This window comes from Prionailurus bengalensis, chromosome E3 (assembly GCF_016509475.1).
Source record: "Prionailurus bengalensis isolate Pbe53 chromosome E3, Fcat_Pben_1.1_paternal_pri, whole genome shotgun sequence".
Lineage (NCBI taxonomy): Eukaryota > Metazoa > Chordata > Mammalia > Carnivora > Felidae > Prionailurus > Prionailurus bengalensis.
Genome location: NC_057357.1, coordinates 29,576,074 through 29,602,560, shown reverse-complemented (window position 1 = coordinate 29,602,560; position 26,487 = coordinate 29,576,074). Strand labels below are relative to the sequence as shown.

General features: G+C 43.5%; 1 protein-coding gene across 3 annotated transcripts in view; it reads right to left on the bottom strand.

Moving 5' to 3' along the window:
* PARN (poly(A)-specific ribonuclease) overlaps nt 1–26,487 on the bottom strand; it is a 168,295-nt gene that overhangs the window by 116,681 nt on the left and 25,127 nt on the right. For 2 of the 3 annotated variants that reach the window (XM_043560491.1, XM_043560492.1), the window contains exons 12-18: nt 25,598–25,654; nt 21,390–21,467; nt 17,035–17,078; nt 16,538–16,580; nt 15,324–15,399; nt 12,776–12,886; nt 12,385–12,454 (exon numbers count right to left, since the gene is read on the bottom strand). In XM_043560491.1, coding sequence (XP_043416426.1) covers nt 12,385–12,454; nt 12,776–12,886; nt 15,324–15,399; nt 16,538–16,580; nt 17,035–17,078; nt 21,390–21,467; nt 25,598–25,654 — 479 coding nt within the window. The remainder of the gene's footprint in view (nt 1–12,384; nt 12,455–12,775; nt 12,887–15,323; nt 15,400–16,537; nt 16,581–17,034; nt 17,079–21,389; nt 21,468–25,597; nt 25,655–26,487) is intronic. The other variant, XM_043560493.1, reaches the window with a different exon arrangement.

Sequence of the window (26,487 nt, the reverse complement as noted above, 5' to 3'; positions counted from 1 at the left end):
AGTAAGAACTCAAGGGGTGCCTGGGGGTTCAGCCAGTGAAGCGTCCGACTTCAGCTTAGGTCCTGATCTCATGGTCCATGAGTTCGAGCCCCACATCAGGCTCTGTGCTGACAGCTCGGAGCCTGGAGCCTGCCTCGGATTCTGTGTCTCCGTCTCTCTCTGACCCTCCCCTACTCACACTCTGTCTCTCAAAAATGAATAAACGTTAAAAATTTTTTTTAAAAATTAAGAACTTAAAGTGGGGACATTATTATTTACCTCTGAGCATTGCTGGAAGCAATTAGAGCAAATGTGAATAAATGATGTAGGGAACTCACCGAAGAGTGGAAGGTGTTCAACGGAGAAGATTTTGGGGTAGCCACTATCAGATATTAGGTACAGTGGTGACCCTCGAATTGTACGAATGAAATGTTACATAGTCTTAAAAATAACTACCGCCTGGTTTTTCCTCGCCAAAGCAAGGCGAGGAATACCTAAGAATGCTGACTTTACTACTAACAGCCTATAGTGGGCTGAATGGTGGTCTCCAAAAAGACACACACTCTAATCCCGGTACCCATCAATGTTGCCTTATACGGAAAAAGGGTCCCAACAGATGTAATTAATCACTGTTAAGCCTCTTGAGAACATTATCCTGGACTACTACCCAAGTGGGCCCTAAATGCCAGCCCAAGTGTCCTTCTGCAAGAGAGGCAAAGGGAGAACACACACACACACAAAGGAAGCCACAATGTAACCATGGAGGCAGAGAGTGGAGAGATGTGCCCAGAAGCCAAGGACTGCCAGCAGCCACCGAAAGCTAGAACAGGCAAGGGACGTATCCTTCCCCAGAGCCTCTGGAGGAAATGCAGCCCTGCCAACAGCTCGATTTCAAACTTCTGGCCTCCAGACCAGAAGGGAATAGGGAATAAATTCCTCTTGTCTAAAGCCACAAAGCTTGCTGTGATTTGTTACAGCAGCAACAGGAAAACTAATACAATACCCTTCTGTGGAAGAGGGAGCTGCTTACATACCTACCTGGGGGTTGGTTGATTTTTTTACCTCTACAAGTGATATGTTTATCCTAAGGATAAACAAGTTATTAAGCCAGGGGGAAATGTAGTTTAAAGTAAGGAGAGCCAACACAAGGTTGGCACGGCCCAGCAGGTGCACAGCCGCCGTAGGGCCCGCGGGGCTGACAACACAAGAAGAGGTGTGTGCGGTGTGCCCCTTACGTTTTCTTCAAAAGCAGCCTTTTGATAAAGCCACAGACACATCTCAGCTGATCTCCGGCAATCAAGACAGCAAGATCAAAATTAGACAAGGAGATACTAACTTGAGGCGAGCCCTCTCTTCCCTGAAGAAGTCATGGAAACAACCACAGGGTCCCCGTCTTAAGCCAGACTAAAGGCCTGAGAAGAATTTAATGTGCCCGAGACTCAGCGGTTTTCTACCTTCCTGAAAATCAACGTACTTAAGAATTTCTGGGGTGATCAAACCAAGTCAATTCTTGGAGATTCTTTCTATCCTAGTAACTCGGGGAACCAAAAGTGAAGCAAACATGACTCGGGTTTAAATAAAGGGCTTTGGGGGCATCTGGGGGACTCAGTCGGTTAAGCGTCCAACTCCCGATTTCGGCTCAGGTTATAATTTCCGGGTTCATGGGATCGAGCCCCAAGTTGGGCTCTGCACTGACAACACGTAGTCTCCTTGGGATTCTCTCTCCTCCCCCCCACCTCTGCCCCTTCTCTCGCTTGTGCATGTGTGCTCTCTCTCTCTCAAAATAAATAAACATTTTTTATAAATTAAAAAATTAATAAACAAAGGGCTTTGGTTAAGGTATGTGAGGATAAAATACATCCTGTGTACTAGAATAAAACACATTCTGGAAGCTAGGGAGAAACCGGTTCTAATCCTTCTGGAATCTGGGAGGCTGCTCTAAGCATTTGCAGTGCTGCGATTTTACTCCTCATGGTGCCAGACTGCAAGATTTGCACAAATTGGAGAAGTTGAAAATGGACTCTTTTTTAAAGTTTTTTTCTTTTATTTATTTAAGTAATCTCTATACCTAACATGGGCCTCAAACTCATGACCCTAAGATCAAACATCACATGCTCTTCCGACTGAACCAGCCAGGCGCCCCCCAGACTCCATTTTTTTTTAAGTTTATTTATGTATTTTGAGAGAGAGAGAAAGCATGAGCCGGCGAGGGGCAGAGAGAGAGCAGAGAGCAAGAATGAAGCAGGCTCTGCACCGTCAGCGTGAAGCCCGACATGGGGCTCGAACTCATGAACCGTGAGATCATGACCCGAGCCAGAGTCAGACGCTTAACCCCCTGAGCCACGCGGGCGCCCCCTGGACTCCTACTGCTTGGCTCTTCATGACAAAAAGGTCACCTCCACGATAGCACCACAGTCCCCTTCTACTCAGTTCAGAATGAGTGATGGACTCTGCTCCCTGTCCCTGGTGCAAAATCCAGTTTTGGAAGAGGGTGAGGGGCAGAGAACATGACCCCTTCATGCCAGCACTGCGAATACGGAATTAAAGGACAACCGCTACATGTTTTTGGGGAAGCCAGCCCACTGAACACGAAGGGTCCCACGATCACCACTGCCACGGCCTGCCTCCGTCCCGCCTCCCTGCCCTCCTCGGCTCCAGCATCACCGGAGGCTGCTGGGGCAAGAGACGCGCACACGGCACAGCCGCTCCCGGTGGCAGACGAACGGAGGACACCGTGTGCCTCACTTGGCTGCCTCGCCGGCCTCGTAAGTCTCCACACACGCGAGCGTGACCGGCACACGGGCAGAGTCTCCGGTTCCCATTCACGACACAACCTCGCGGCAAGACCTTTTTCACTCCGACGCGAAGACAGGCGGCGCTCTCTGAGCGGATCCTGGGCTGCTGTCGTCTACAGAAAGGTTTTCATGGGCATCGTGCACCTCGGCCCCAAGACAACTCAGCGACGCACACACAGCCTGCTTGCTTTATCTACCACTTCCCTGCTACCAGGAAAAATGAGAATCACGTTCCCTTCTTGGAGGTTCACTTCGGTCAAAGTCACAGCAACAACCGCACTCTGTGCGTCCACGACAGGCCGCACGCCGCGCTGAGCGGCCTCGCCGATGCTGCAGTGCAGCCACAGGTCGACCTGACCAGGAGGAAGTTTATTAACCCCGTTTCCCAGACGCAGAAGCCCAGCGGCGCAAAGGATGCCTGTCCCAGCAGCGTGGCAGGATGGCCCGGCCTGAGGCCTCTGCTCCGCTCGTCAGGCTTCCGCAGACCTGCCAACAAGCAACCCTCGGCCGAGGTACTTGCACAACGTCGCATCCACCTATCTCGAGGCGCGTGTGTCTAAGAAGTGACGGAAACAGAAGACAGCAAACAAATGGGAAAGAAAGATGCCCCAGGTGTTTGCAAAGTGTAATCTAACAGATTAAAATCTCACTGAAGCAATGAGGTGCTCAAAAAGGAACAGCTCACGAAAAGGACAAAATTTATAAAGACAAAAAAGTAGATCAGAAGAAGGTCCCAGGAGCTGAGGGGAGGCAGGGGTGAGGAGTTATTGCTTAATGGTTACGGAGTTGCTATTTGGGGTGAGGAAAAAGCTCTGAAAATATAGGATGATGGTTGCACCAAACTGTGAATGTCCTTAATGCCACTGAACTGTACACTTAAAAATGTGTGTTTCAAACAGCAAATTGGATGTTACACGTATTTTGCCATAATTTAAAAGAAGTAATAATGTCATATACCAAAAACCAGTGGATTGTATGATTTATTTACTTTTTTTAACATTTATTATTTTTGAGAGAGGAAGAGAGAGAGCATGAGCAGGGGAGGAGCAGAGAGAGGGGGAGACACAAAATCCAAAGCAGGCTCCAGGGTCTGAGCTGTGAGCAAAGAGCCTGATGCAGGGCTTGAACCTATGAACTGCAAGATCATGACCTGAGCCGAAGTCAGACGTTCAACCGACTGAGCTACCCAGGAGCCCCGGATCGGACACTTTAAATGGGTGGATTATATGTTGTGTGAATTTACATCCCAATAAAGCTGTTAAAAAAAAATAAAAAGAAACAGCTTCCCACAGGTCACTAAGTAAATGCTATCTCTTTCCTCTCTTCTCCCAGTAAAAATCCACACCTGGAAATGCTACACAGCACAAAGGCTGAGAAACAACCACAGGCCTCAAAGGACAAAAGCAATAAGGAAAAGAAGAAAACACATTCATGTCCTCTCCCTGGACACCACTCAGTTACAGGCGGCCTTTCCTCCCCGCCTTCCCTTTGCTGATCAAGGCTCGTAAGTGAATAGAGAACCGTACTTTCAGGGTATGGGCAGCACAGGAGGGATGATCGTAGGGTGTCTTCTATGAAAGTCAAACAGCCCTGTGTGTGCTCCTGGCAGCTGGTCAGAGAAGCACATCCTCCAGGTATAAATGTCCCCACGGCAGCGTAGCAGCCCCAGGCTGACCGAGCACCACGATTTGCCAGCCACTGTCCATTTTACACACATTCTCTCATTCTACGCTCACTACAGGCCTATCAAATGAGCAGGAACATTCTCCGTTGACAGACGAGGAAGCTGAGGCACAGAGAGGGTAAGTAACTTGCCCAAGGTGGCACAGGTTTAAGAAATGGGACTGGGATTCAAATTCAAACCCAGGTACCTGATCACACAGACCACAAGTGCACTGTGCTACCACCCGATATCCCAAAATGAAACAATTCTACTGGAGGAGTTAAACAAGTTTTTTAAAATTTGAGAAGCAAATGGAACCAATTATGCGGACTGTTGTGACAGCCTTAGCCATGCCTTACCAATGGTACAAATTGTGTTGTAACTCTCACTTATGTTGGGACGTCGGAAGTCTCATGGTGGGGGAAATCACTGTAACGCTTCTAACGACAGACTTAATTTATACTCGACCTGAACAGTCAGTAAAGACACATTTGACCCATCAGCCAGGATGCTAAAAACTGAGAACCAACACAGGGAATCAGAACAGAGCAGGCTCGTCCTCCTGTTATTCCAGCACCTTCTGTATGAGGGAATGACCACCAGGAAGAGGATAAGCAATCACCTGGCAGGTGATTGGGTAGAACTCTCGAGAGACAAGCAGGGTCTGCACTTCCAAACACTTGTGCCCACGGACAACTCACGAGTGATCCAGCACTCCACGCTGCTCCGTACGAATGGCAGTTGCTAGCAAATGGGGCAAATGAGCGTGGCTCTCCCCATTGTCAGTGAAAGGGCTGGACAGAAAGGACATATTTTGTTTTCCTACAGTCCTTCAGTTCTGAATCTCTCTGATGTTAAGTGTGATGCACACGCATATATTACAAGGGAAAAAACGATGGCACAAAACAGACACTCAGATCAGTGGAACAGAATAGAGAACCCAGAAATGGGCCCACAAACGTATGGCCAACTCATCTTTGAAAAAGCAGGAAAGAATATCCCATGGAATAAAGATTGTCTCTTCAGCAAGTGGTGCTGGGAAAACTGGACAGCGACATGCAGGAGAATGAACCTGGACCACTTTCTTACACCAGACACAAAAACTCAAAATGGATAAAAGACCTAAACGAAAGACAGGAAGCCATCAATATCCTCAAGAAGAAAGCAGGCAAAAACCTCTTTGACCTCAGCCACAGAAACTTCTTACTCAACACGTCTCTGGAGGCAAGGGAAACAAAAGCCAAAATGAACTATTGGGACCTCATCAAAATAAAAAGCTTCTGCACAGTGAAGGAAACAATCAGCAAAACTAAAAGGCAACCGACGGAGTGGGAGAAGATATTTGCAAACGACATATCAGATAAAGGGTTACTATCCAAAATCTATGGAGAACTTCTCAAACTCCACACCCAAAAAACAAAGAATCCAGTGAAGAAATGGGCAAGAGACATGAATAGACACTTCTCCAAAAAAGACATCCAGATGGCCAACTGACACATGAAAAGATGCTTAACATCACTCATCACCAGTGAAATACAAATCAAAACCACAATGAGATACCACCTCACACCCGTCAGAAGGGCTCACATCAACAACTCAGGCAACAACAGATATTGGTGAGGATGCGGGAGAAAGAAGATCTCTTTTGCATTGTTGGTGGGAATGCAAGCTGGTGCAGCCGCTCTGGAAAAGAGTACGAAGCCTCCTCAAAAAATTAAAAATAGAACTATCCTACAACCCAGCAATTGCACTATTAGCTATTTATCCAAGGGATACAGGGATGGTGTTTCGAAGGGGGACGTGCACCCCAATGTTTATAGCAGCACTGTCAACAATAGCCAAAGTATGGAAAGAGCCCAAATGTCCATTGATGGATGAATGGATAAAGAAGATGTGGGGGCGCCTGGGAGGCTCAGTCGGTTAAGCTCAGTCCGACTTCGGCTCAGGTAGTGATCTTGCGGTCCATGAGTTCGAGCCCCGCGTCGGGCTGTGTGCTGACTGCTCAGAGCCTGGAGCCTGTTTCAGATTCTGTGCCTCCCTCTCTCTGACCCTCCTCCCCTGTTCATGCTCTGTCTCTCTCTGTCTCAAAAATAAATAAATGTTAAAAAAAAAAAATTAAAAAAAAAAAAAAAGAAGAAGATGTGGGGTGCCTGGGTGGCTCAGTCAGCTAAGCATCCGACTTTAGCTCAGGTCATGATCTCATAGCTCCTGAGTTTGAGCCCCACATCGGGCTCTGTGCTGACAGCTTGGAGCCTGGAACCTGCTTCGGATTCTGTGTCTCCCTCTCTCCCTGCCCCTAACCCACTCACCTTCTATCTCTGTCTCTCTCAAAAATAAATAAACATTAAAAAAAATGTTTAAAGATATATAGATATAGATATAGATATATAGATATATAGATATATATACATACATACATTCACACACAATGGAGTATTACTCGGCAATCAGAAAGAATGGAATCTTGTCATTTGCAACTATGTGGATGAACTAGAGGATATTACGCTAAGCGAAATTAGAGAAAGACAAATATGACTTCACTCATGTGAGGACTTTAAGACACAGAACAGATGAACACAAGGGAAGGGAAGCAAAAATAATATAAAAACAGGAAGGGGGAAAAACATAAGAGACTCAAATATGGAGAATAAACAGAGGGTTACTAGAGGGGCTGTGGGAGGGGGGATGGGCTAAATGAGTAAGGGGCATTAAGGAATCTTAAGGAATCTTAAAGGAATCATTAAGGAATCTTAAACTCCTGAAATCGTGATTGCACTATATGCTAACTAATTTGGATGTAAATTAAAGAAATAAAATTAAATAAATAAGTAGAATAAAATAAAATAATGAATAGAGGTTTTAAACAAAAGGAAAAAAAAACAACTTGCGGCGAGCACGTGATTGCTCTCCACAGAGGAAATGGGAAAAAACACGGTGTGTTTTATTTCAGGCATCATAATGACCCCTCCCCCTCTACGCTAATCACGTTTACTGGTACCTACACAACCTTTTGCAAAAAACTGCTGTATTCATCTGACTAATAGAACTTTAATATAAATGCTCCAAACCAAAGCAAACTTGCTTCCGCCATGGACCAATCTGAAACACTTCCTCACCACCTGATTTCTCACAGGCAAACACTAAAAGGTGGGTACAAGCAAGAGTGAACACTTTCCTGGGGCACCCAGGTGGCTCGGTCGGTTAAGTGTCCGACTTTCTCAGGCCATGACCTCACGGTTTATGAGTTCGAGCCCCGCGTCGGGCTCCGTGCTGCCAGCTCAGAGCCCGGAGCCCGCTTCAGATTCTCTGTCTCCCTCTCTCTCCGCCCCTTCCCCACTCCCACTGTCTCTCTCTCAAAAGTGAATAAACATTCAAAAAAAAAAAAAGAGTGAACACTTTCCATGTGCTCTAATTTTATATCCACGTGATAACTTTCTTCTTTATCATGAAACCATTAACACAAAACACATCCACCGCCGCATCTCCTTTTCAGATCCCCCAGCGTGCTAAATTCTCTTACGCTTTGAGAAAGGAAAATAATAAATATTGGGCAGTGAACTTTAACACCTCATGCAATCTTGGTAACTTCTATGGGAGATTAATAGTTTTATCCCCAATTTACAGGGGAGGAAACAATTTGCCCAAGAGCCTATCACTCCTTCTTCTGGCTTGTCCTCACCTCGAGTGTAGGGACAAAATCCAGCAATGTCATCCCAAGAAGGCCTAGATTTCTAGAGGAATCCTGTTCCTACTCAGGACACTTGTGTCAAGAACAAGACGGCCATCCTCTACAGCAAACTGCAGGCAAGTCTTCCTTTTTAATTCCCTTACATGCAGAGATTAGCCAAAATAAAAGATTTGCTCATTTCCTTCCTCCTTCTAAGAAATGAGGTCAATAGAAAACAACCTTCCCAAAAACCTTCAGAAAAGGTTATCGAGCGAGAGTTCAACGTGCCTTGCAGACACAGATGACTATTAACAAAACCTAAGGCAAAAGCCTGATTTTGTGCCTTCTGTGGTATGAAAAGAAGTGAAAGCAGAGAGTATTTTTAGCTCTTTCCAGCCTAAAAGGATTTGACCAAAGGATCTTCTCGAAGTTTGGTTTTCCACACATTGATCAAAACTGACCAAGGTTCTAAAAGGAGGTGAATCACTTCCTGCCCAGAGAGCCTACAACATAAACGAAGGGCACACTCCACACAGCCAATCATCAGCAGGGGTCTGATGCGGACTGCCACTGCTCTACTCCTTTAGGACTTTCCTTCGGTTTCCAACAAAGGAAGGAGAAATGTAGGAGGTGCCCGGGACCATGAAAGAGACAAAATGGCAGCATGCAAAATCCTCACAGGACGATCTTCCAGACAAATATGGCTCAGAAAGCACCTCACGCTTCATTCCGTCTCTGCAGACCTCTCCAATGCCAGCTGTCTCAGGGAGCTCCCGATAGCTCTCAATAAAAACTTCCCAAGAAGGCATAACTAATGTAGCCAAATGCTAATTCCGAATAATGCAGAAATAGGTGCAGTTTATTTCCCCCTCAAGGTTTACTTTTTAAACATAAATCTGGCGAGAGAGGAACAAAACGTTCTCTGCATATGTAGGCAGTTAGATTTCCATCCAAATTTATGTTAGGACTGTGCAATATTTAGTTAAGCTCACGCTGAGAAAAGCCTGGTGCCAAACAAATAAACTCTCAGAAAAATTTACAGATTTTTCTAAAATCAACCACTTGAGGGAATGTTGATGGCCATTTCTGGATGTTTCTCTACAAGGGTATCTTGAAAAAAATGGCAAAATCAAGGTTAATGTCATAAATCAAACATGCATGGAAGTTAAGAATGAGGTCATTATTAACACAGAAAGAGATGTTCAAAGAAGCAAGTGCTTTTCCCACTTTCTAAATGGGTTGAGAAGGGATGACCGCATTTCATAATGTATGTAAATATAACGTCACTACTTTGTACACCTGAAACTAACACAACGTTGCATACCAATTATTTTTCAAAGAAAAATGGATGACTGTACTTGACCATGCTATTCCAATACACAATAAAAATAGTTCCTATTTTGCATTTCAAATCCTGCTGGACTTTTTTTCCTTCAAAGACGAAGAAAATATTCTTCCTTTACAGATGGGGGGGAAAATGGAGCAAAAAATCAAGAATTTTCAGTGCAATATCACAGGAGGATTCCTGAATCCTCAACCATTTTTGCTATGCAGCGAGGTTTCAGGAAAAAAATATAAATGAACATTCCAAATTTAAACTGAAACTGTCCTTGGGGCATCTAGGTGGCTCAGTCAGTTAAGTGACCAACTTCGGCTCAGGTCATGATCTCGTGGTTCGTGAGTTCAAGCCCCACGTCAGGCTCTGTGCTGACAGCTCAAGGCCTGGAGCCTGCTTCGGGTTCTGTGTCTCCCTCTCTCTCTGCTCCTCCCCCACTCACGCTCGTGTGTACATGCACACTCTCGCTCTCTCTCTCAAAATAAATACATACACGTAAAAAATTTTTTAATGAAATTGTCCAGTTCTCTTGAGTAATAGCCTTGCATATTATCAGCAATAACAAATTCACCTAGAAATATATCAAGTCTTTGTTAAATTTCTTAAAGCTAATTTTGATTGCTCTTCATGTCGGTCACAGACTACTGATAAACTAGATGCAGCCTATTATCAAACCTAATTTGTATCCATCACCTGATTTTATAAGGACTTGATGTTACTGGAGAAGCAGGATCATTGTTTTAAATATTTAAAAATGAGTAAATATGGGGGTGCCTTAATTTTGGCTCAGCTCATGACCTCACGGTTTGTGAGATCAAGCCCTGCATGGGGTTCTGTGCTGACACCTGACAGTGTGGAGCTGCTTATAATTCTCTCTCCCCCTCTCTCTCTCTGCTCTTCCCCCACCCTCACGCAGGCTCTCTCTCTCTCAAAACAAACATTTAAAAATTAAAAATACCCGCGTCGGGCTCTGTGCTGACAGCTCAGAGCCTGGGACCTGCTTCCGATTCTGTGTCTCCCTCTCTCTCTGACCCTCCCCCGTTCATGCTCTGTCTCTCTCTGTCTCAAAAATAAATAAACGTTAAAAAAAAATTTTTTTAATAAAAAATAAAAAATAAACTGATTTTTAAAATTATATTAAAAAAATGAGTAAACATGTCCCAGTTGAAAAATATCATTGAATTATGAACTTAACATCCTGCACATAAAAATGCAAGGAATGGCCATGACCCAAACAATATTTAAGGTCACCTGCATACTCCATGGTCTATGACTTAAGCTGCCCTTTCAAAGATTTACAAAGATAAACACAACCCCCAAAATAAAAGTTAAGAGCTAAGAATATTCTGTTTTTCCCATAAGGAATTGGATAGACAGCAAGGGCTCAACTGTTAGCAGAATTAATTTTCCATAAAAAAAGAAATTAAACTCTGTACATTAGCATGATGCACACTGAATAATGTATAGAATTGCTGAATCACTATAGTATACACCTGAAACCAACATGACACTGTATGTTAACTATACTGGAATTAAAATTAAAAACTTAATTAAAAATTTCAACTTGATTTTCAATATATACTACATTGCTTCCCGTTCCTCTCTGAAAGACGTTTTGACAGTCAAACACAGTAGAAGGCCACCTGGGTGGCTCAGTCAGTTGAGCATCTGACTCGTGATTTCGGCTCAGGTCATGATCTCACAGTCACGGCAGTGAACCCTGTGCTGGGCTCCACGCTGAGTGTGGCGTCTGCTTAAGATTCTCTTTCCCCCTCATCCCTCCCCCCACCATCCTCGTTCTCAAAATTAAAAAAAAAAAAAATCAAACACATTTACCTCTGAACTTCCAGATAAAAGAAGATTTAAAAATAAGAAGCCACAGTGTGATAAAATTTACTAACTCAGACTACACAAATTCCAAACCTGTAGGAATCCAGATGTTTGCAATTAACATCTGTCTCTGCAGCATGTCACTTTAAGTACAAGCACTGCGATACTAGCATTTATATAGACATCCAAAGGAAATGGTGCTCTCACTGAAAGAATTGTAAAGTGCTGTGTATAATGTAAGGAAATGATGTAACCAACCCAACGCTCAAACAGTTCTTTCTCCCAGTGGGAATGACCGATGTGGGCTGCCTCATTCTTTCTGGCTCACCCAGAATCTCCTAGAACAAATTCTGTTAAGAAAGCAGGGGTAAAGAAGGCTTAGGGCTCTGGCACAGAGCCCAACTGTGGCCGGCCTGAGGGTCACATCCATAACTTTAGTCTCAACGATGCCAAGAAAGCACAAGCCACACTTTGAAGTCATCATCTCGAGAGTCTTTGAAAATGCTCTGAACTTTGACGTCTCCCTAAATCACACAGACTTCTTCCAACTGTAAGTACACGAGCAAGCTTTTTACTTCATTGAATCCACGCAGATGAAAGCTCAGGATGAAATGACAATCAAGACTTCACCATAGATTATCTTAAAAGCCATTTGTGTAACCAACATCTCCTTAGAAAGAATTTTAATGAGATAATAATGCAAGTATAAATAATAACCTCATGTGTAAAGTATGTTAGCAGTGTTAGGTCCAACTGTGTATACATACACACACACACACACACACACACACACACACACACACTCTCTCTCTCTCTCTCTCTCTCTCTCTCTCTCTCTCTCTCTCTCTCTCTCTGAGTCTCCCTTAAAGGCAATTCAAATGCCAAAACCACCAGTTCTTCGTCTTGGAAGAGACACACTACTTTTGGCAGTGTTTTCTTTCTTTCTTTTAAGCCAATGTATTTAATAAATCATTTCCCAGAAGGTCAATTTCTGTTTTCAAAAAAACACGTGAGTCACTAGAGATGAGAAATCCTTTATGTAAAAATGCACAAGAGCTCCCAATCACCCTGACATCAGTGAGAGAACATGGCCACTGGGGCTCTGCTTACTTACTTGTTAAAAAAAGGTTCAATGAGTTTTGATCTGGCAGACACGTGAATTTTTGGAGGGCTAAGAAAAGAACCTAATGAAGAAAAAAAGCAGAGTGTTACACACACGGTCAAGGAGACAGAGCCTAAAAGTTCAGACGACAGCCTATGTCAATCAACTCTCCCGTTCAGAAGGGTCAGAGGCACTCGTAAGGGCCAAGCACCAGGCGCCACACCAGTTAAGTGTCAACGGGTCTTCCTCGTGCACTCTCCACGCCTTACCGCAAAGCCCTCCCACTCTGACCTCCAACCCCCCCCCCACTTCTACCTGGGAAAGTGGGCCCCACGTAAAGTGCAGACAGGCAAGATCCGCCCCCGACCGTGGTGTGTTTGGAGGAAACAGGTCTAGTGAGTACCTAGGTAGTTCGCCATGGAGAGGAAGCACAGCCCTGTGATATAAGCGTCATAGCCTGCCTCGTGGAGTTGCTCAGTAGCTGTGTCGTAACTTGGAAAACCTTCTGCACTTTCTAAAGAGAAAAAAGAACAAAGGGTTTTCCCAAGGACATCACACATCATGAAGACTAGTAGGCACGCTACCCTACCACATCCAAATTGCACTGGTATGTGCTGTATAAATATCCCAGACAAGCAGGAAAAGGCTATCTACTTCTTCATTCTCTCCACACAAGACCTTGCAATATGAGAAAAAAGGGTCACTGAACATGAGAGGTTGGGTCTAGACTAGAGAAATGCCTCAGTTACATCATCAGAGACCCAGCCACAGGCCTCCCGACTGCACACGGGCAGGTGCTATTTACGATCATGTATAACTTGCTCTATGACAATGACCTGTCTTCTGCCCGCTTCCTGAGGTCACGAGGAACTTCTTCCCTGATGATAGAGAGACGTAATCGGTATTTCAGTCATGACTAAGAGCATGGATTTGTGGGTCCCGCCGTCTGAGTTTAAATCCTGGCTCCACCATGTATTTGCTATGTGATCTCAGGCAAGTCGCTTCACCTCGGGGCCTCCACTTTGGCAGGATGGAGATGAAAACCTCCCTCGTTAGGCTTTTGTGAGGATCAAACGACCTAATGTCAGTAAAGCTCTCACATCGTGCCTGGCACGTGGTAAATGCTTGGTAACTGTCATCCATCAATACCCCAGGTAACCCTCCCAGAAGGCAAAAGACGCCACTCAGCATTGGCAACTCTGCCAATGATCAGCACTGCCCTCTGCCACATTTCCAAACGTATGGATCTAAAGATGAAGGTACAACTAACTCCCAAACTGGATCAGAACGTGCGATCATGCTGCCCATGGAGGGGCGCTTGGGTGGCTCAGTCAGTTAAGCGTCCGACTTTGGCTCAGGTCATGATCTCACGGTTCGTGAGTTCGAGCCCCACGTTGGGCTCTGTGCGGACAGTTCGGAGCCTGGAGCCTGCTTCGGATTCTGTGTCTCCCTCTCTCTCTGACCCTCCCCTGCTCACGCTCTGTATCTCTCACTCTCTCTCAAAAATAAATAAAACATTAAACAACATTAAAGAAAAATGCTGCCCATCAAATACGGGGCCACTTCTTAGGAGAGACCGCTTTACGCGATTCTTACGTCACACTGATCAACGCACAGATGCTGAGCGCAGTGTCTGGGAAGAGTAACCTGCTTTAGAGTAAATTCTCTGCCACGTCCCAGAATATTACACAGAAAGAATAGGGTAAAACTCTAACTCTTTAAAACAAAAACAAAAACAAAAACAAAAAAACAACTATCACTCATAAATATTTCCTAGCACCATTCTGGAAATGAGTATCAAAATGCTGCAACAAAACCAAAAGCATGAATGGAAATTAACAACAAAAAGACTGTGACTGTTTGTTTTTTTTTTTTTTCTTTCTTAAAAGAGAGATCGTGACCTGAGCCAAAGTCCAAGGCTTAACAGACTGAGCCACCCAGGCGCCCCTAGACTGTGAATGTTCTTAAGTCAACATAAGGGTCTTTAAGCAAGAATTTTTTTAACCTCTGTATTAAATATTAGACATTAAGCTTTAAAAAAATCTGTTAACATGACGCCAAGTAGGTAAGAGGCTCTATTCTACCATCAACTGAAACACACATTTATTTCCAAAATCAATGATTTCCATCATAGTGTTAGACAAAAAGGTCTAGGCTTTCCTCTCTCACCCTCCCTCCTTTTCTTAATTCCTTTTTTGGACTATTACCCAGAAAGGGAAACAAATGGCTGTAATCTTGGCTGCTTTAGTACCTTCCATTGTCAATTTCTGAACCATTAGTCCAATTATCAATGTCTTCAGAAGTTTGCAGACTACAGCTAATGGAATGCCAATTATGGTATCAGCAGCAAAATGAGGCGAACGGGAACCAAGGAAGGAACACGTGGCTTGGGTAGGGCCCTACCTGGGTAGGGGCCATGACCAGACATGGTAAAACATCTCTGCCCTGAGAAACATTCCTCCCTACTTCTGGTGTTCCTCGCTGCTGCCCTTCCATAGCTTGGCCACCAATGACGGGAGGCAAAGGTGGAGACCCTCCTTCCTAGACCCCCAGTTCTTGGGCTTTCCTGAGACAAAAAGTGTGTTTCCATTCAACCCCTGGCAATTAAGCACCAACTCTTTGTCTCTGCTTAAACAATGCCCCACAGAAAAGATAGATACATCAAGTTTTGGGAGAATTCCAAGCATTAAGAAATAAAAGCCCTGAAGCTTTAATTGCTAGACTTCTCAATGCATGGCTACCTGACTGATTAACCTAAAATAGATGTAGGATTATGAGACCAGCTTTGTTCAGAAAGCATAAGTCAACACAGGGCAGGAGCAAGGCAACTCAGCCAAGATCCACAAATGTGCACGGCTGGTTTCCAGAGCAACTTCTCCTTCCTTGTGTGATATACGTCAGTAATGATCACAAGGGCCTTGGGCACTATCAGGATCACTTTATATTCTTACCAACTTTAGGAGGGTTGAAAGGTGTCTCTTTTAACCGCTTTTCCAGTTCTGCAAGAGATGTGTTATTAATGATATCCTACAAACCAGAAAAGCAGAGAATTATGTATGAGCTTAAATCATCTCAGTACAACTTACAGCAGAGATTCACTGAATGTCAGAACCCCCCCCAAAAAAACAAACAAACAAAAAACAAAAACAAAAACAAAAAAAAAAACAAACCAAAAAAAACCCAGTATCTAGTACTGCCCCCTTGTGTTCTCTGAAGAAACACAAGAGTCATCATTCACTCAATGTGAAAGACAGCCAAGTGTCATTTTCACCATGCTTGGTAAGTATCACCACATGAAAGGTTTTTAAGTCATGTTAAATACCTACAGAACTTGGGCCAGAAACCTATACAGTTCTGGCATTCATTTTGCTCAGTTATATAAAGTCACTTCACAAAACAGCAGACAACTATACTTTTACCTGAATTTTCCTGATTAGAAAATAGAACCAAAATATACAAAATCAGCAAAATAATGAAGTGTGTGCATGTGTAACCTATTAAAAAATGCATTATACACACACACACACACACACACACACACACACATTTTTAGTAGGCTCTATGCCCAACATGAGGCTTGAACTCACAACCCCAAGAACAAGAATCACATGCTCTACTGACTGAGCCAGCCAAGCGCACTCCCTCAAAAAAACACATTATATATTTTAACATTAAAAACGTTTATATTCAAAAAGAATATAGGAGAAAAAATAATTCCACCACCCAAAGACAACCATTATTCACATTTTGATATATTTATTTCTAGTTCTTTTCCAATTTTTTTTTTCTTTTTTGGGTATATTTGAAAACGATATTTAGGGGCACCTGGGTAGCTCATTCGGTGTCCAACATCAGCTCAAGTCATGAGCTCAGGGCTCCTGGGTTCAAGCCCCACATCAGGTTCTGTGCTGACAGCTCAGAGCCTGGAGCCTGCTTCAGATTCTGTGTCTCCCCCCCTCTCTCTCTCTCCCTCTCTGTCCCTCCCTGCTTGTGCTTTGTCTCTCTGTATCTCAAAAATAAATAAATGTTAAAAAAAAAAATATATATATATATATATAAAAGAAAGAAAATGATATTTAAATAGAGCAGAATTTCAAGCTCCTAGTGGCAATTCGAAACACATCAAAACATAGCTTATCAGTGATAGCTCAAATTTTAAAAATACCTTAAAAGGTTGTGTGCTGGCCATCAATTTTGTATCCAAGAGTCTAAAAACAAAAGAATTTTCAATAAGGCAAACGGTCCAAAACATATGTTGAGGGAAAAAATCTCTAGCCAGAAAGTTCTTGACAAACTACAGAATACTCTCAACTGGACACCTGACAAGGACAAGGCAGGTTCAACGTATCAGAGAGACAAGAGCCAATCCAAGAAGTCTCCACCGGTTTTTCGGACCGCAGGGTGTGGGACAAGAAGAAATAAATTGCCGTCTATTTTCACTCTGAGTTCAAATTTTGATTTTTAATGGAATAAAACAAACCATCGATTATAAAATCAAACTATCACAGCTGGACCTGTTAAAACATTTCCCAGCTTGTATCAACTGGATCGTAACCATGATCGGGTAATTACTATTATTACTATTTATTACCTGTTTGTATCACAGATAGTAGGAGCACTGTTTTGAATGAAAGACAAAAAGAATCCTTGAAGAAAGCTTACCTGGGGAAAACACATGTTGTCATCTCCTTAAACTCATTTAAGTCCTAAAAAACAACAAAACACGGACGATGACTTGCTGCGATTTTACTAAACACACTCACAATACTGCAAACATACATGAACATTTCAAGCTTCACAGCTCTCTCTTCAAACTGATACTCACGCGGGCCCTTTAAACTCAACGGCCAGATTCATTTCCAGTTAATAATTACTTTCTGAAAATCTTCACAATCTCCTCACTGACTGGGATCCTATGATCTGAAATAAAACCTTTGCATAACCAAAATAGACAAACTCCAGTATCTTATGGCTGAAACAGGAGGGGGAAAGGTTTCTATTACACAAAGAAAGCTTTTAGTAATAGCTCTATTCAACAAATCCATCCTAACAGCGAGACTAGCACGGTTATTTAAATAGAATGGTTTATATAGGAAATGGGCATTGTGTAAACTAGGCTATACCGTTACTGAGAACGCCTCTGAAATGCTAGTTAAAAAGGCCATTAAAGCACAGACCTTCCAATATGCAAGATGCATGCTTTAACTACTCAGAAAATTGCTAAAGAAGCACCAGTAGCAAGTGCCTAAATTAGACAATTTATTTCCCGGTTTGTTTTGATCAGGAAGTCTAAAGCTGAAAGGAGACGACTCCAATTTTGAATGAACTCATTTACATACATAATTGCCACGCTAGACTGAATCGTCATACTCCTGACCCTTTGTAACTACACTTCTCTTCAGCGTTATTCATGCTTCATAGCAAACTGCCACTTCCAATTAGCTTTCCAAGTCTATAAATACACACTGTATTTAGCTAGTTTGGAATATTTACCAGCTTTTCAGTGGCTGTCGTTAAATTAACAGACAATACGTGAACAAGTGGTTTCAGTGCTGAAGCCAAACAAAAATACAATGACTGCTGTCACCCCTCCATGCCATCACAGAGCCTCAAAAGCAAGAAAAAATTAGAATTCTGGCTCCTTCCAGTGCTGGCATATATAACAGAGCTCTGGACCAATGCCTTCTAAAAGGTCATGCCTAAGTACCAAGAAGATTCTTCAGAAGAGACTCTCCCCTAAAAGGCAGCTCCAAAACATGGATTCTTCAGAACACTTTTAAATGCAAAATGTGTTACTAGTGCATGCAAAAGTTCTCCCATTTTAAATATGTTTTCGCATTTATTCTCAATGCTTCTTCCAAAACTAGCTGGAAGAAAACCATTTTCTCCTTCTGACGGACAGAACACAAAGTTCAATTACTTACTAAGGTCGCCTTAGTAATAAAGCAAGGGATGAGGCCAAGTCTCCTAACTCATGTCCGACTCTGCAGCAAATCACATGCCCTTTCTACTAGAACTGGATTCAGAACTACAATAGTTTCATTCAAGGTGACATTTATTAAGCACGTGGACAATGTGCTATACTAGGCGTTTGGACCCGTAAACCCCTTCTCCAGAGGAGCCGATCACCTAGAAGAAAGGGGGAGAGCTGTCAACAAAAACTGTAGGCACAAGAGGTACACAGTTCTGTGAGAGTTCAGAGAAAGGAAAGATCACCTCTTGGGCAAGGCAAGCGGGCATGGAAAACTTCACGGAAGAGGCGTTTGCTGGACCTTGGTAAGACAGGGAAAGCTGCACACAGCAAACGTGGAGAAAATCCAAAGTGGAGGAAATGGTAGACCAAACCACGGACAGGCTGAAACACAAAGCAGCTCCCAGGGACAAATGAGCCGGGCCTGCTGGCCGAAAGGAGACCAACAAGTGACTAGAAGGCACAGGACAGCTGGGCCAGATCACAGAGAAGCTGGATACGCCAGGCTACAAAGAATCAGCTGTATAGAAAAGCAAAGAATGTGGGATTAGGTTCAGACTTTTGAGCAGGGTCAGTGATGTGAACAGAGCCATATATCAGAAGATTATAAAACTAGCACAGTCGGAAGATAGCTCAATTGTTAACATTCAACGCCTCCTCTGTGCCAAGCTCTATTTGGCGTTCAGACGCAGGATGTAATACACTTTCCTCTTTCCTTACCAATCACTTCACTGGTTTAAAGGTCAAAAAAATCACGAGAGGAGCTGCTGTACTTGGCCAACAGAAGTGGCTGATCTGCAATAAACATTAGCTGTTTAGATTATACACTGCAAATTCACACCGGTCCTATTTGTTTTGAGACTCACCACTACGAAAACTTTGAGTCCCAGAGGGTGATACAGTTGTCCTAAAAGCCCTGACAGTCCTGAGGGTACAGAAATAGGACAAGGGGAGCAGCAGATCCACTGTATTCTCAGCTGGGCTTTGCTAGACTTTTCCAAAGAAAGCAATCAAGACAGCGATGGAATAACGTCTCATAAGAAACATGAAATAACTCAGGCTTTCCCTATGTATAAGCGACACTGAGCTCTGAAGGAGCTCTTCCAGTCCAGAAGTCATAAAAGATTAATGTGGTGGCAGCTGAAAGCAGGGATTGGCAAACCATGGCCTACAGGCCAAATCTGGCCCATTACCTATTTTTTAAACAAAGTTTTACTCGAGCAAAGCCACACCCATTTGTTTATCTATTCTATGGCCATTTTCGGGCTATAATGGCAGTGCTGAGAGCTGTGATATGGACTGTACACCCTGAAAAGCCTAAAATATCTTACTATCTGGCCATTTATAGAAAAAGTTTGCCAACCTTTGTTTTAAAGGATGAGCTGAAAGACAAGGAAGGCTGCCTGGGGTCTGCTAGGCTCCAGATGAGAAGGCTACTTGCAGTTAAAAGGAAGAGGTCCAAATGTGAGAGACAGCACGGAGACAAGTGGTCAGGATTCTGTAAGTGACCAGGAAGAGGCCCAACTAATGTCAAAAAACAGTACTGGTGAGAGGGTATCATTTATAGTTTATAGTAAAGGAATAAGGAGAGATAACTGGTTAGGAGAGAGTGAGAAGGGAAGAAAGGCAGTGTAAGCTACACATCTCGTCTGAGACCTATAAATCACAAACACCTCCTGGTCTGAAGGCTATCCGGATGGAGTCGTGTGGAGTCGGCAGGAACTGTGCACCTGCATCCGGGGAAAGATTACGGCTGGAGACAAAGATGGCACTGTCTTCAGCTGACGGCATGAGTGTGGGTGAGATCCCCGAAGGCGGAAAGTAGGGAGAGCCAATAAAGGAGAGGGGAGGACGAGCAACGGGAGGTAAGCAAGATGAGGCCACGTGCACAGCTGGGAGCAGAGGAGGACGAGACAGAAGAGAACCTCCTTTTCTGCAGGGCCCAAGAAGCCTGTGCCCTGGTGCACTGAGACGACTTGGCTTCAGGAGCAAAAACGGCAAGGTTGACAGAGAATCTAAGGAAGGCAGCCCCACAAGAGGTAATCGTGAATTTTGTAGGACCTGATCCAGCTCGGCTGACCCCAAGCACAACTGGCCTTCAAAGGCCCCATTATAGCTAAAGGTAGCAGCAGTGAACTGGGAGACCACAGCCGTGGCCGAAGAAGCCCCGGCCAGCGCTAACTGAGCAAACCACTGGCGTCAAGACGGAACAAAGGTCCAACTTTGCTCTGGCAATGGCGGATGACTGAAGATTCCCGATAACGGCCTGTAAGTACATCTCTTCAAAAATGTACGACTAAGCACATGAGACTCTCTCCCTGGGAACATGGTGCCTACAAGGAAACAGCTCTCATGTAGAGAACACTGTCATAGTAATAAGGAACTGGGAATTTCTTTCTCTTCTTTTTTTAAGTTTTCATTTAAATTCCAGTTAGTCAACACACGGTGTAATATTAGTTTCAGGCGGACGACACAGTAATTCCCCACTTCCACACGTCACCCAGAGCTCATCCCAACAAGTGCACTCCTTCCTCCCCCTCCCGACCTAGCCCATCCCCCACCCGCCTCCCCTCTCGTGACCATCAGCGTGTTCTCTACAGTCAAGGGCCTGTTTCTTGGTTTGCCTCTCTCTCTCTTTTTTTCTCCTTTGCTCGTTCGTTTTGTTTCTTATATTCCACATGAGTGAAATCACACAGTGTTTGTCTTTCTCTGACTTATTCCACTTAGCATGATACTCTCTAGCTCCGCCAACGTCGTTGCCATGGCAAGGAATCATGAAGTTTTAACACAGCTTGGGACACCTGGGGGACTCACTCCGTTGAGCGTCCAACTTCGGCTCATGTCACGATCCTGTAGATCGTGAGTTTGAGCCCTGCATCAGGCTCTGTGCTGACAGCTCGGAGCCTGGAGCCTGCTTGGGATTCTGTGTCTCCCTCTCTCTCTCTGCCCCTCCCCTGTGCTCACTCGCTCTCTCTCTCTCTCTCTCTCTCCCCCTCAAAAATAAATAAACATCAAAAAAAATTTGGACCCAGGCTGAGTCACTTACCGCAGGCAGAGGGCAGTAGAATTGATGAACCGTGTGCATGACATCCAAGAGCATATTGTGTCCAATGACGAGTTTTCCCTACAGAAAGTCAAGGTCAGGAAAAAGACTTCTTGGCACAAAATTATATTGGCGCTTGAGACAGAAATGTGCGGTTCAGATTCTATGAGGACTTTGTCCTAAACTTACTTTTTGACATGGAAAAAAAAAAAACAAAAAAACCTTATATGTGGATAAATAAGTTGGGCCTGGCTTTCTTCCTCTTTAATCTCAGCGTATTAGATCAAGAATGCAAAGTTAAAGCACCAATGACTTTGATTTCATTGATGTTTTTCTCTGCTTTTTATTCATCTTGCCACCTTCAAGAATCGGAAGTAGTAAAATTTTTATTGAAGAGCTCAAAAAAGTAACTGAAAATTCTAACTATCTTGACCTGTCAATAATTTGTCAACAGATTCCAAACATCTATTCTAGGAGTGTGTTCTTTAAAACAACTCATTTATTTTTAAAAGATACATTCACAAGAACGCTGAAAGGTAAAAAAAAATAAATAAACTTGAGTTCTATTAAACAGGATGAATTTCCATTTCCTTCACATCTATGTCAAAATTCATGTGCATTTCCAGTGCCATTTGCTGCTTTGCTTTTCAACCAACTGAACTACAATATGTGTTCAATCAATTACTCCATCATGATAAAAATTTAACTATCAAAATGGAACACTGACCTACATTCAGCTAGCCAGGTGACACCACTTTTAACATAAAACATCTGGTCATTACCATGGAGCTTTTGACCGGGTCCCAGTGCACCTCCAGAGTGATACTCCTTGACTCATAGGGCTAACCACAATTCTCTGAAATAAATAATTCCATACAAAATCTTCCGAATCCAACAGACAAGCTCTCCTTTCGGCCACAGCAGTAACTACCACAGTAGGAACCTACTGCCAGATCTGGTTTCTAAACACCATTATCCAATAAAAGGAACCAGGCCTCTGTGGAGACCTTACGGTTCTAGAGCTAAGGCAGGGAAAACACAATAGGAGTCTGAACATTCTGTGATGCCAGAGAGTAAGGAGGTGCTCCAAGAAGGATGGGGGCCTGTTCAAAGGACACAGGAGCCAAGCTGAAGAAGCGCCAATGGCCAAAAGTGATACATTTTGAGCAACAAAATAAACAAGAAAAATATCAGATTACAATCTGTAGAATAACATAAATTCCTCGAAGTGTGTGCTTCTTTAAACATTTTTTAAATGAATACATAAACATGAAATAAGGGACATCGCTTCCTTACAGAAGAATTCCAAGAACAAGGGTAGAAAGAAAGAAGAAAATATAAACTCACCATTAAAACACCAAAGCAATAATGGCTGCAGACAAAATCCACTGACATGCTGTTTTAGTGGGCAAGAGGTTGAGAAAAAGCAGCATTTTCATAGTCTCAAAGTATCCCCCCGAATTTATTAGCCACAGAGGGACAAATGATAACGTCACAGTACACAATGCCAGCAGATACCAGCTCAACCAGGTGATCAAGGTCAACATCACAAACTATCATTTCCGTGGGATTCTTGCCAAAACTGTACATCCTCAATCCAATCGTGAGAAAAGATCAGGCAAACCCAAACTGAGGGATATCTGACAAAATTACAATCAGCATTCTTTAAGCACATCGAATTACAAAAGACAAAAAGAGACTGCTCAGAGGGCTGAAGACTAAAGGGAAAGGACAAGTCAATGCGACGTAGGATCCTGGAAAGAACTGTGAATGGAAAACGGAGTCAGTGGGGAGAGTGATGAAGTTCAAATAAGCTCGAGAGTCCGGTTCATAATACTGTACCAGCGTTAATTTCCTGGTTCTGATACCCCCGTGGTTATATGAGGCATCAGTGTAAGGGTAGCTGGGCGAGGGATCTACGGAAACTCTACTATTTTTGCAACTTGTCTATAGTTTCTTAAACTATAGAAAATACATATTTACTACGAACAGTGCCAGGGAGAGAATGTGGTGTCATATAAATATTTAAGAGGGTTCAGTGTTCACTGGCTTTACATAGCCCGACTCTATTTTTAAGGGACATGGCTTAGAAATATTAAATGTCTGGATTGCTAAGAAATAGGACTTTTCTTCAGTAGTAGGCTTTGTGACATTAACTACCAACGGTCATCAACATGCTATGAATTATTCTGTAGGAGACAAGACAACAGGGAGGGAAAACCAACAAACACACAGCCAGCGAAGGCATCTGAATATGAACCAGGAAAACAAACACTCTCAGGATGGCTACCAGAGCTCAAAGCCAACTGATGCCCTGCATGTCTGTACAGGCCAGCCTCAGTCAAATTAACCACTTGACTGAAGTCCGCAGGCTGAGTGTGTATAATGGAAGCAAATGTGACCAGAAGGCCCTCTTTGCTCCTCTGGATACCTGTTATCCTAGCCACTTCTGAACAGACTCTCACCTTGTTTCTCTCCAGACTCATCTGGCTTTCTATTCCACTCTGACTACCTCACTCACTTCAGACCAACAGCTCCCAGTGAGCTTAGGGCTCTGTCACTGCTGTCTGTCCCCAGTCGAGGACAGTGGCAGGCCTGCCCTCAAGACCTGATCTGACAAGCCCACACCTGGTGGTGGGACAGCCACGGAACTCTGGGAGGATCTCTACAGCCTTAAAATGTCCTTGATACAAAGCTGGGCATCTAAGGGACGAGAAGATTCCGTCTCTAGGGGGGACAATTCCTTCTCCATGGCCGACACTCAAGGAACAGAAAGTCTTAGACTCCAGGCTATTTAGCAACCCAGCAAGCTGCCTGACTCGGATATACAATCCGCAAAACCACCAGCAGCCTGACCCAGTTTATCTGTGCAAGATGTGGAGGCCTCTTTGCCAAAGGAACTTAGGAAACAAGCAAAAATGTCTACCATACCTATCATGGAACCCTCTAGCATATATACACAAATGGTCAACACATTTTGAAAACTCATCAAATATCATCAACGCTATGAAGATAGAAGATTCAGTTACAGTTATACAGAACTCCATTATTTTTGTCCTCTAGATTCTTCTAATTAAGGAACAAAAACGCCCTCAGTCAGAAACCTGATTATTTCTCCCCATACTCTGTCCTTTCTTATTCCACTTCTTACTAGTTTTGAGAATAATAAATGTTAGTTTCACGCAGCCATATAAAGACATTGTAGTATAATCCTACGCATTTTACAAGAAAACCTTTTCTTTTCAATTTTTTAAAGTAATCTCTACACCCAACATGGGCCTCAAACTCCCAACCCCGAGATCAAGAGCTGAACGCTCTACTCACTGAGGAACCAGGCGCCCCTACGAGAAAACCTTCCGAAAAATGGTGTGGATCCAATCAACAATTACAATGTCTCACCCGGTGCATTATAACCAGTCTCCCTCCATACCAGGTAAACATTCTACACGTGACCAAATGGCTAATCCACAATCATAACTAAGCATCTCACCTTAGATGTTATATTCAGAAACCTAGTTAAAAAGAAAAAGCCTGGGGGGGCCTGGGTGGCTGAGTTAGTGGAGCGTCAGACTTCAGCTCAGGTCATGATTCGTGAGTTTAAGCCCAACATCAGGCTCCATGCTGACAGCACAGAGCCTGCCTGTGATAATCTCTCTGCCCGCCCCCACCCCTCCCCACCCACCGCTCTTGCTCCCTCTCTCTCAAAATAAACAAATAAAAAAAAAAAAGAAGAAGAAGAAGAAGAGGAAAAGGGCTCCTGGGTGGCTGAGTCAACGGTACAACTCTTGGTTTCAGTTCATGTTGTGATCTCACATTTCATGAGTTCGAGCCCCACAATGGGCTCCATGCTGACAGTGTAGAGCCCGCTTGGGATTCTCTCTCCCTCCCTCTTTCTGACGCACGGTCTCTCTCTGTCTCAAAATAAACTTGAAAGAAAGAAAGAAAGAAAGAAAGAAAGAAAGAAAGAAAGAAAGAAGAAAGAAAGAAAGAAAGAAAGAAAGAAAAAAAAAAAGAAAGAAGGAAGGAAGGAAGGAAGGAAAGAAAGAAAGAAAGAAAGAAAGAAAAAAAGAAAGAAGGAAGGAAGGAAGGAAGGAAGGAAAGAAAGAAAGAAAGAAAGAAAGAAAGAAAGAAAGAAAGAAAGAAAGAAAGAAAGAGAAAGGGAGGAAGGGAGGAAGGGAGGAAGGAAAATAGATAGACCCTGGTTCACTTACCGAATTGGCAATGGCATGAATAACTCTAGAAAATCCCACAGCGTCATTCAGTTCTTCCTAATTTAGAGAAACAAACCAAGGAAACTATTGACGTACATATATTCCTTAGTTGGACAGGTTAAAACCTAGCCCCCAAAAAGCACTGAAATGTTACATTGAGTTAGACAGCTTTAGTTTCCCATATTCTGTCTCCATCATCCTAAACAACTGCACCTGAAATGATCAATGCATAGACCACTCTTCTGTTTTAGAACATGGAACTAGCAAGGAGCAAATTATTTATTAGTTACTGTACTAACAGTGCCTAGGGTTTACCCATCACTGCACAACGTTTGCTGAAATTTCTATGGCTAGCAAGCAGTCTTAAAAACACAAACTTTTCAGGGTGCCTGGGTGGCTCAGATAAGCATCTGACTCAGGTCATGATCTCACAGCTTGTGGGTTGTAGCCCCACATTGGGCTCTCCGCTGACAGCTCAGAGCCTGGAGCCTGCTTTGGATTCTGTGTGTGTGAGTGTATGTCTCTGCCCCTCCCCACTCACACTTTGTCTCTCTCTCTCAAAAAATAAACAAACATAAAAAAAAAAAAAAAAACCCACAAACTTTTCTCAGCTGCCACCTGCTGACCAAATTCAACACTGCATTAAATTCTGAGGAAACCTATCCAGCAGTTGACAGATCCCATCAAGCATTCTCCAAATTCTCCCGGCTTTTTCGTCAAATGCATTTTTTATACAACGTTTATAGTACAACATTCTGAAACCCATCCCCATTCGGTTTCGTCCCTCCTTTCTTCCCAGTGGTGGGTAAATGGGCTCAATTTCTCTATCTTGCAAGCAGCCGCAGCCCCGTCTGCTCTCATCATGGCTACATAACTCAAGTCTCCCCTCT